Below are 11,594 nucleotides of genomic sequence, written 5' to 3' on the forward strand. Positions count from 1 at the left end.
TTCTGATTAACAATGAATATTTAAGCATAGTCCTTGTGTCTGTATAAGAATTTATTAGATGGCTTTAAGTGGAATTTCTGTATAGCAAGAGCATGTAAACTTTGGCTTACAAAGAATTTCCAAATTATTCTTTTAAAATGGCTCTAACCATTTATATTTCCATCACGTACAGTTTACATTTTCCTTGCTATTTTCAGATTTATTAATTTCTAACAATCTAATGATACAAAATAGAATCTTTTTTTTCTGCATCCATAATATATGGGGCATTTTTTAATATTTAATTTAACAATTCATTTTTTTCTTTTTATGGAATTGGGGTCAATCCCAAGGCCTCATATGTAGGCAAATGCTCTACCACTGAGCTACATCCCCAGACCTCTTTAAAAGATTATACTTTAAAAAAAATGTTTTGTTGTTGTAGATAGACAGTATGCCTTTATTATTATTATTATTATTTTTTAATGCAGTGTTAAGGATTGAACCCAGTGCCTCACACATGCTAGGCAAACAGTGTGCCACTGAGCCATAACCCTAGCCCAAATTTTTACATTTTTGGGACAGGATCTTGCTAAGTTGCCCAGGCTGACCTTAAACTTGCAATCCTTCTGCCCCAGAGACTTGAGCAGATGGAATTACAGGTGTGTGCCACCATGCCCACTGACAAATTTCTGTAACTGAAAATTTTTAAAGCCGGTATGCAAATAACTAAGAGCTAATTTTAATAATCAATGCCCAGAAAAATAAGAAAGTTTTACCAAAATGACTCCATCAAGTTTGAACTGGCACCACTGATGTTAGAGAAAGGAAACCACTTTTCTATAACAGCTGGACTCCAGGGAATGGTGCGGCCAAGCTCCTGCTGGGCCCACTCAGGAACAGGGGGAGCTATAGGAACAAAGGCACAAGTGAGAGAGGAACGCAGGAGTTAGAACCAAAGCAGAGAAGCCAATCATTTGCTCTTCCCCTGGAATGACTGTCTCCCTCCAAAGGACAAAAAGCAGAATCATTAACATTCTTCGTCTGCACCACTAACTCCTACAGTCCTATGTTGTCTATGAACAATGCACAAACACAATTAAATTTTTTGTTCTTATCATGGGCACCAAATCCCTCCATCTTATTTCTAAACTGTTCCTCTAAATAGGAAAATATGCTGGTTTTTTTTTTTTTTTTTTAATTCTTAAAAATGTACATCTTGGGGGCTGGGGTTGTGGCTCAGAGATAGAGTGCTCATCTAGCTCCGGCAAGGTGCTGGGTTCAATCCTTAGCACAACATAAAAATAATTAAATAAAATAAAGATACTGTGTCCAACTACAACTAAAAAAAATTTTTTTTTAAATGTACACCTTAAAAGTGGCTTTGGTCCCCAATAAAGGATAATAGATTGAGTTGGTGTAGTGTATTCTTGGTTATCAAAAAATACTGATGTAGGGGCTGGGGATGTGGCTCAAGCGGTAGCGCGCTCGCCTGGCATGCGTGCGGCCCGGGTTCGATCCTCAGCACCACATACAAACAGAGATGTTGTGTCCACCGAAAACTAACTAAACTAACTAACTAAATAAATAAACATTAAAAAAAAAAAAAAAAATACTGATGTAGCTTTGGGATTTTGAAATGGTGAATATTCATGATGTATGGAAAAGCATGATACACACCACAATCTCAATCACACAAAATGGGATATTGTGTGTATATGCACACAACCTAGAGGGGGACACGTCCAACTAAGCTTCTTGTGACTGGATGACTTTGTTCTTTGCTTGTGTTTTTATTTTTCCTGTAATGTACAATTTACTTTTAAAAAATGAATTTAAAAAAAAAACTAAAAAAAAGTGGTTTTAGTAAAAAATAAATAACAGTAATATAAAAGCAGAATAAAACTGCAGAATGTAACAAATATGTTGTATCTAGTAGGTAAGTTTGAAATAGTAAGCTGTGAGTTGTGGCACTGCCTTGTGGGTATGTAAGAATAGGGTCTCTTAGGGTAAGCCTGATGGGCAAGTGGTGATTGGGTGAAACTAACAGAAACTTCAGTAAACTCAGTAATTCTGGGAGGCCTTTCTAAGACCCCAAAAGAAATGCTGTATGTTCAGGAAGTCTCTTATGTTTCTTTTGGTGTATGTGTGTATACTAGGGATTGAACCCAGGGGCACTCAATCAATTATATCCTCAGCCTTTTTAAGTTTTTGTTTTGAGTCAGGGCAAGTTGTTAAGTTGCCCAGGCTGGCCTTAAACTTATGATCCTCCTGCCATAGCCGCCTGAGTCACTGGGATTACAGGGATGCATCACCAGGCCCTATTTACATTGATGAAGTCTCAGGAAAAAAAAAAAAAAAAATCAAAATATTTAAAAAGTATGAGTAGACTCATACTGAGACTGCTTCAGTGAGAGTATGAAAAGATAAATAAAACACAATGCTAACTCTGAAAGGAGTTCCCAGTGTCAAAAGGGTAGATTTACCCTTGAGTCATGTCATAAAGATGGGTGAGAAAAGAAAGGTCTTCAGGAGAATATGATGCTTGGGCTAGATCCTGAGGCATGAGGAGGACCTCTCTGGGACTGAGTGTGGTGGGAAGACTACACACTAAGTCAGCATGCTGATTTACACCCTCAAAGAAACTGGGTCAGGCTAGAGCATGGAGTACCGGTAAATAATCCAATTCTTTTTACTGCATTCCAAAAGAGAGTTTTATGACCTGCTTCTAAGACTTTATAAATAATTAAAGTGCAGTCTGTTCTATAACAATACAAATTTTCTAAAATAAAATAGCCTACACATGATCAGCAAATAAGGTAATGACATCAGTAGAAAATATTACATAATTTTGGTTGATATTTGATATGCTGATACAAGGTGCAGCAGCTGAATTTGAAGTGGCCCAACATAACTAAATACAACCAGCCAGGGGAACACAGCACCACACACCAAGTTCTTTGAACCTATACCCTTCTCCTTGCCTGTCTGGCTGTCCACCAGCTCTTTCTTAAACTGCTCACTCAGCAGTTCTCTATTTTTATCATTCACCCTCATCTCCACAGTTCCACAGACTCCACTGGCCTTCCCTCTCTTCCATCACATCATCTTCATCTTTCTTTTAAAAGGATAAAGTACATATATTATGGAGTTTACTTATTAAAAATTTAATGTCTCTTTTTATTTAAACTAAAATTTTTATTAGGATTGCTATTATTTTTCATTACTACCAAAGATTTTGAGAAGCCTGTCCTAATCGTAGCTTTCCTAAAAATATTAGTTTTAGAATACGATTTGTAAAAAAAAATTTAAACAACAAACTTTACACCACATCATGGCCATTGATGGCTGAATTGCATTTGCTGTGTCACATATTCAGACAAGGTCAGTAAAGGTCTATGAGAAAAGGACTGAGAGCTGGGAGTGGTGGTGCAAGCCTGTAATCCCAGTGACTTGGGAGGCTGAGGCAAGAGAATCACAAGTTCAAAGCTAGCCTAAGTAATTTAGAAGGCCTTAAGCAACTAAGCAAGATCATCTCTCAAAATTAAAAAATAAAAAGGGCTTGGGGAACCTTTGGGTTCAATCCCCATTACAAAAAAGAAAGAAAATGACTGAGGCTATAGCCCAGGGATATAGTGCTTGTCTAACATGAAGCCCTAGATTCCAATCTCAGTTTTCCCTCGCAAAAAAAAAAAATAAAATAAAAAGGTGTTAAGGTCTATGAAAATGAAAAGACACAAATATCTCCAATCAGTACATTTGCTCGAAAAATCCTTAGATTTCTACAGACCGTGGATCCTTTAGCCTTTTCTCTGTGCCTCTGTTATAGTCTCCTTCCTCCTTAAACTGCCTGATTTCATAGACAGTTGCCATAATCCCTTCTGTTCACACTTCAGAATCCATTGCCCCATCTCTAGTTTCACTATCCTCATTTGGCAAAACCCTGACTCTGGTGAACATAGTTCTCTGTCTACTCTGTAACTGTCCCCAGTAGGTGAGTGTGGCTGAAGACAAACAAGCATGCGGAATGATCTCATACTCGTGAGATCTAAGGCGACCTTATTCATTTCCTACCCTCACTCTCCCACCTGTGACTCCCTACTCCTCCCCTCTCCTTAACCGCCAACACTTTCTTAAACCTTGATTTTCACAGTTGATGACTCTGCTTCCTAGTCCACTGAAAAAAACCGATGCACTCAGAAGAGAACCCCACACACTTCCCACCACATCCACTCACCTCCCAGCATACCAGAAGCAGGATCTTCAAATGAATTATGAATCTGATTCAATACATCATCCATAATCTCTGAGAAAAGGGAAGCTGTATCCTGGTGGCCTCCAGCCACAGCTGTTTGGAGAAAATGTCTTTGAAATTCAGCCTCCTTGATGCTGAACACAGTGAGAACTGTAGCATTGGCAGACAGAGGTGAAATAATTCCAGTGATAGGGGGCCAACCTTCACCAGGGTCCACATTGGCAACCTACAAAATAGTTCTGATTAGTTGAGAATATTGTTATCAATATGCCCAAGGAATTTAGTTTAGTAAAAGTCAGCGTAATGGTTGGCTATTGGAGGCAGAGAAATTATTAATCATGTAGTCCTAAAGTTTCAATTTACAAGTAAACTTAACCTTGCCAGGAAACATTTTATCATGTACTCACTGAATCCTCAAAACTGCTCTGAGGGGAAAAAAGTACTATTCCCATTTTATTTTATTTTTTTGGTATTGAGGATTGAACCCAGGGGCGCTTAACCACTGAGCCACATCCCCAGCCCTTTTTTATATTTTATTTAGAGACAGGGTCTCCCCAAATTGCTTAGGGCCTCATTAAGTTGCTGAGGCTGGCCTTTGAACTAGCAATCCTCCTGCCTCAGCCTCCTAAACTGTTGGGATTTCAGGCATGTGCCACCACACCTGGCTCCCATTTTATTTCATTATCCTCATTTTACAGAGGAGGTATTATGGCTGAAGAAGAAGAAACCTCAAGGTCCCCTCTCAGTATGGGGAGAAGCCAGGCACATCAGACTTCAAAGTCCTCGCACCTAACCTGAGATGGTACCACCACATAAACGATTTATCCAGAACATGCAGTGGATAGGAGAGCTGAAAACTAATCCAGGCCACCTGTCTCCTGAACCCAGAGCTCACACAACTAGAATAGCACCCATTCAATGACTACCTCGTTCTGCTCTAGGATGTTTCCCAACCCACCAAGTACCTGCCCCAACACTAGTTTACTCAAAACTATCATTTTAGAATAAGATTTTGAAAAAATTTTTTAAGCAAAAGAAACTTCACATCAGACTGTAGCATCAATGTGCCTCCAGGGATTACGAGGCAAAGAGAAATACAGGGGATTTGCTGGTAGTTTAAAAAATCCATGACTTAAAAATAAATAAATAAATCCATGACTTTTAAATCAAATCTGGGTATATTTATATTCATTTTTAGAAGACATTTCTAAATTTGTGTAACTGTTGTGATACCATTATATCTAATTTTAATGTAGCAGCTTTTTCTTAAACATTCATATATAAAAGTAATGAATACGTAACAGAACATTTAAAAACTAATAAGAAATCACCCATCACTTCATATTCTAATTCAACCATTCAATTCGGTCAACCACCTTTTTTTCCTATGTGAATTTGAGATACTTTACTTAATTGGATTCAAGGTACATGGAATTTTATAAACGGTTCACTAATGAACATTGTTGTCATAATGCTACTACAGTGCAGAAAATATTATTTGCAAAAACATAACCAGTTTTACTGATACTGTGTTATGGAGAGAGATTATTGACATTTTATAAATATACTTGTTGCACATTACTGTGTTATTAGACAAGATTTACTTAGCAAATGGAGGACACCTACCAGATGTAACTCCTCAGCAGTCAGCCTGCTTACCAGCTGCTGAAATAACTGCCTTTGAGTTGACATGTTCTCTTCTGGACCTTGTAGCATCCAGCTGTCGGTGTCCAGAGTGCCACTCACTGGGACAGACCAATGAGCTACCGATCCTTTTAAAAAAATTCTGACTGGTTTCTGAAAATGTCTCTGATTCACGGCCAAGGGCTCTAGGGTGACCGCCCATGTTTCTTGAATCTCTTTGCCTGTTAGAAATAAAGACTATTAAAAGCTAATGTAAGAAATAGTTATTAAAAAGAAACTTAATACTACAAAAAAACAATTCAGATTTCCAATTAAGGGACTAGTATTGTCACTTAGTTCACATGTCAACAGACTATCATAGGCAAGTTCATTTAGCTCTCTGTAAGAAATTTAAATAAAAATGGAACTGTAAAGGTGAGACATGGTGTCAGAACTTCTCACTAATTAAGGCTTAGAAATATACATTCAAGTAATACTACTTAGAAGAAAGATACTTTCTTAAACCCATAAAATATAGTGCAGCATATTTTATGATATTAAATTCTAAAGACCAAACAATAAAATTACTTAAACAAAAGTACTCTTGGAAATTAAATAAATTGCACATAATGTACATCATAGTTTAATGTATACATCTCCACGAAGTACTACTTCTGTAGAGATAATATATTTAGAATTGAGACTCACCATATAGCAAATCATATGGTGAAACAAATGTATGAAGATTCCAACATACTGGACTTTCCTGGTAGCAAGCATAATTTTAGGGTTCTATAGGCTAATTTACTTCTTCTCTTGGCCAATCATTGTCTCTTTATTGTCTTCATCAATCTCTTTTATGAGGCAATGAAATCTTAATACCCATGTGCTTGGACACCTGGACAATACCCATCTTTGGGAATAACTAGGAAACTTTAAAATCGTTCACTTGTTCTTTTTATAAATGAGTCAACAGTTGTTATTATACTAGAATTTGATCCTTTCATGTGGTATTTTTTATTTTGCTTATACATTTTTAATTCTTTCAATTATAAGCACCAAGTGCCCAGGCTGCGACACAATGAATGTAACTAAGATTTAAAAACGAAACAAAACAAAAAACAACATACCAACCAAAAAAAAAAAAAACTCCAAAATATTATTTGCTTACCTTTAACAGGAAGAAATAATGTTCCTTCTGTCCGTGGAAATGAGGCTTCATACTCAGAAGAATTATAAAGCAAACAATTTAAAGTGGCATCAGTTGGCAGAGTTGAAATCCATGGGGAAAGGTGAGGTTCACTTGACATCTTTCTTTCAACACTAGTCATTGTTTCCCGGGATTTAGTAAAACCCCAGCTGAAAGTTTCAGATGGCAAGATGGTGCCTCCTGCACAGTAGAGCAGTTCACAAATTGTCCAGTACCCAACATGGTCTGGGGATTCCCACAACTAACATTAGAATGACAAAGAAGCTCAGGTTAGTGTAAATTAGGCACTCAGGAATAAAGTTAAAATCAAGAGTAAATAAAGTTAATACCAACATTAAAAGATCAAATTATACCATTAATATATTTAATAAAGCTAAAATCAGAATTAAATAATATTGATGCCAACATTAAAGGAGCAAATTTCATCATTAATATATTTGTTGAACTAAACAAAAATATTGGCCAACATCCTTTGTAAGCCCAAGAACATAATTACTACATAATATGCGTTTAAGAAAGCATTCATTTAGTGAAAATAGACTTTATATTTTCTGTCAATGATGCAAATCACTGGGTATAAATCACAAGATTTACAAAATATTAGTCAGAAGGAATACAAAACCATATACTAATAAAAATAATTCTGTCTTACACAACATAACACAGCAATGACCAGGTGCCATGGGAGGAGGCAGGAGCACCTCCCCTAGATGGCAACCATAACTCTGCCTTGCCCAACCACAGGTCTGAACAGGAACCAAATAGGTTCTCTTGGGTCCATCTTCATTGCTTTTACTGAAGCTCTCTACATCTCTCGCTGAAATTTTACTATAGCCTGTAAATATATAGCTATAACAAATTAGTCAAAAAAATACTTCTTCTTGGGGGCTGGGGATGTGGCTCAAGCGGTAGCTCAATCGCCTGGCATGCGTGTGGCCCCGGTTGGATCCTCAGCACCACATACAAACAAAGATGTTGTATCCATCGAAAAAACTAAAAAATACATATTAAAATTCTCTCTCTCTCTCTCTCTCTCTTTAAAAAAAAAATACTTCTTACAGAATGAAAAGGAAAACTTTAACATAAGTTGAAAAGAACATTAATATTTGATTAGAAGTTAATTATGCACATGATTAAAAAAGGACATTATAGTATACTTTTCATCTTTATGGATATTATAGGGTGACAGATATGTCCTAGTGGTAGTGTCAAATTTGGGACTTGCAAATGTCCACTAAATATAAGTTCCAAGAAAGCAGGGACTTCATTTGTTTAGTTCTCTAATGGTAAAAGAGCCCCCACATACCTAGCAGGTATGTAATAAATGTGTTGAGTAAATCACAGGTACAGTTGAAAATGTGTCCATATTTACAAAGGTATTGTGTGCTTGAATCTTTCCATTCCCAGTCTGAGTCCAAGCTCTTTTTCTCTCAGCTTTTCTTCCCAATTGTGAGTCTCCCTGAGTCTCCCCTTTGCCTCCACAACGTGGCCAGGGAGAAATTTTTGAATAGAAAAAGACAGATCTTCAGCATGAAAAAAAAAATTTTAAAAAGTTTATCTGTCGGGCATTCTTCTATAAAAGAGGAACAAATTAGCAAACATGATAAGGAAGGACCCATCCTGACTGACAGTGGTATGTCACCTGGATAAAAATGTTTCAGAAAACTCAATCAACCTTATTTACTTTAATGCTATTCCAAAGAAGAGAAACCCATCTAGTAAGATATATTTCTGCCAGTATTTGATATAATACAATTCCAGGGTAAACTGTTTGATATTTGGTTTCAATTAGTCCAAATTAATACACTTATGTATCGTATTCTGTGCCTAATGCTTGATTTACTGTCTTAACAATTTTAATTTCTTTCTTTCTTTCTCTTTTTTTTTTTCTCATGTGTGTGGTGCTGGGGATCAAACTCAGGGCTTTGTGCATGTGAGGCAAGCATTCTACCAACTGAACTATATCCCCAGTCCAACAATTTTAATTTCTAGGATTCCATTTTCCGCATCAAATATTTGCTATCCTCTTAAACACTTTTTTGCCCATTTCTTTTTGGAAAAACTGGTACTGCCTTATGTTTGCCACACCTTTGGGGGCTTTATATATGAAAGCACATTGGAAATTTTAACACACTGTATCATTTTGTTTTTAATCTCATCTTTTATACATTTATTTTATTTATCTATTTTTTATTTTTATGTGGTGCTGAGGATTGAACCCAGTGCCTCACACATACTAGGCAGGCACTCTACCACTGAGCCTCAGCCACAGCCCCACTGTATCATTATTTTAAAGTACCTGTTGATTTTCCATCTGTAAACTTGCAATTTAACCCACTCCTAGTTTTGTGGCATTGGAATCACATCTTTCACCTGGTTAAATTACACTCCAAAGCCTTCTCAATGATTAGAACAAAATCTACACTAAAGACCTTGGCCCTACAGACTAGACTGTCTTCTTTTTAAACTTCTACTGCTCTATCCATTGTTTATTAGGGCTCTGCACTCCTAATCTTTTTGTTTCTGCAACAAAGTTCATTCCAAGCTCTTCTCTATGCCTGGAATGTTCTTTCCCAGCCCTTATATTCCTCTTCTTTCACCATTCAATTCTTCTCAAAAAAGCCTTCCCTATTTACCCTATTATACAAATCTCACCTACTTCTACCTACCTACCCTGCCCCCATTCCCTCGCTTGGCTTTCTTTTCTCCAGAGCATGATTTTTGAAATCCTACACTTGTTTGCTCATCTGTTTAATCTGTTAGCCTTTTCTGTTTAATTCATCTTTTGCACTAGAAGGTAAATTCTACTTCAGACGCCATATCCCCTAGCACCTAAAACAGGGTAGTATGTACTCAATACAGTGACTTATCAAGGAGTATTTATGACTAAATGACATGACACAGAAAAATGAAGAAAGCAAAAATATACACTTGTCCTAATGCTTAACAGGAGCAAGGAGCTTCATGGCCTTAACAAAATCCAAATTAGCCATTTAGGATTTTAAGTTTGCAATATTTTATTTAGTCAGTAAATCTTTACTGAACACCCACAATATTCAATACACATCTGCTGGACACAAAGATGTGAAAGACCTGGTGCCTACCTTTGAGATATTTTTAGACTAAATGGAACATAATGGAGGAAGGATTTCAGGCACACACCCACAAATAATAAAAAATAAGATAAAAATGCATAGAAATTCAGAGGCTGAATTGCCTCGTTGTCATTTGGACAAGGCCTTAAAGGTTGAGTGAGGTTTAGACTGCCTTAGAAGGGTGAGGACAGGAGGCCTAGACAGACTAAAAGTCACAAGGCAAAACAGTCAAGACCTGCTGATTAGCTAGATCAGGCTTCCATGTGCTGGAATATATGTCATGCGTAGTAGCATAAAGTTGGAAAAGCTACAGGGCCCAAACTGCAGAGGAGCTTATACACTTTTTTTTCCATTTTGTTGTAAAAACTGTCCCTATTTGTGACAACAGGACTTTTCTTCTGACGGAATACAGGGTTGTGTTCCTTTCATTCTGGGTTTACGGTGGCTCTGAAGACGCTGCCAAATTCTAGTTAGCAGGGAGAACAGCATCCACTAAATCGGAGACAACTATCACCTTACCTTAGACCATTCGGTAGTATCCACCCAGTACAAAGTGATTTTTCGGGTGATCATGACCTCCTGGACTCTCTTGGGCAACAACTTCTCCATCACCTGCTTGGGAGTGGGCGGCAAGCGCTGGGCCTGAGCCTCGCACCCAGACACGAACTGAAGGAGCTCTCTCTGCGAATGAGGACAGGGGGCCAGTAGGAAAAGAGCATTCACAAAGCCCCCAAGCGCGGCCTCGGCCTCCTTGGCCTCGCTCTCCGCGTCCAGCAATCTCCTCCCGCTGCTCCGCAGAATAGGTTTCGTGGGCGACGTGATCTCCGGCCGGTCCCACTGGTAGTCTAGCAGGGTCTCCATCAGGGCACTGTGAGTGTGAGTTGCCCTGGAAGCCGGGCCGGGCAGGTGGGCACCGTGAACACGATCCCCAAGCCGGGCCTCGAGCTCCTCCTCAAAGTCCTCCCAGGAGCGGGTTCCTAACTCGCGGAAGTCGGACCCGCGTGTGGGCCGGCTCCGCGCCCCCTGCGAGTCAAAGAACTTGAAGGCCCAGTGGACCCCGGCCAGGCCAAATCGGCAACTCAGGTAAGTGAGTAGGCGCAGGGCGACCCGCCGCACCGGGCTGTGGCGATCCGCGCAGCCCGCGGTGTCCAGCAGCAGCATCACTTTGTGACAGCAGGTCATGTCGGCCGCGCAGCAGTCCCGGGACTCCGGCCCGGCCCGCTCAGCTCTTCCCTAGGCCCTAGCTTCAGAGAACCAGCGCCATTCAGTGCTTCCCTTAGGGTCCTGGTCTAAAGACTCCCGCGCTCTCCGAGAGCTGCTGCTATTGGCGGAGCTAATACCCAAAGTCAGCTCCTATTCGCTGATTGACTTACGCAAGTTACGTGAGGACTCCCATTTTTGACGCTGATTGGAAGAGTGATGGAGAAAGCCT

At 38.9% G+C, this 11,594-nt stretch overlaps 1 protein-coding gene across 1 annotated transcript in view; it reads right to left on the reverse strand.

Moving 5' to 3' along the window:
- The window catches only part of Ticrr (TOPBP1 interacting checkpoint and replication regulator), a 40,336-nt gene extending 28,992 nt beyond the window's left edge, over positions 1–11,344 (reverse strand). The window contains exons 1-5 of the mRNA XM_076848801.2: positions 10,682–11,344; positions 7,029–7,308; positions 5,861–6,099; positions 4,229–4,460; positions 759–888 (exon numbers count right to left, since the gene is read on the reverse strand). Of these exons, the coding sequence (XP_076704916.2) occupies positions 759–888; positions 4,229–4,460; positions 5,861–6,099; positions 7,029–7,308; positions 10,682–11,344 (1,544 nt within the window). The remainder of the gene's footprint in view (positions 1–758; positions 889–4,228; positions 4,461–5,860; positions 6,100–7,028; positions 7,309–10,681) is intronic.
- Positions 11,345–11,594: the final 250 nt, after the last annotated feature.

The sequence above is a fragment of the Callospermophilus lateralis genome, chromosome 3 (genome assembly GCF_048772815.1).
Source record: "Callospermophilus lateralis isolate mCalLat2 chromosome 3, mCalLat2.hap1, whole genome shotgun sequence".
NCBI lineage: Eukaryota > Metazoa > Chordata > Mammalia > Rodentia > Sciuridae > Callospermophilus > Callospermophilus lateralis.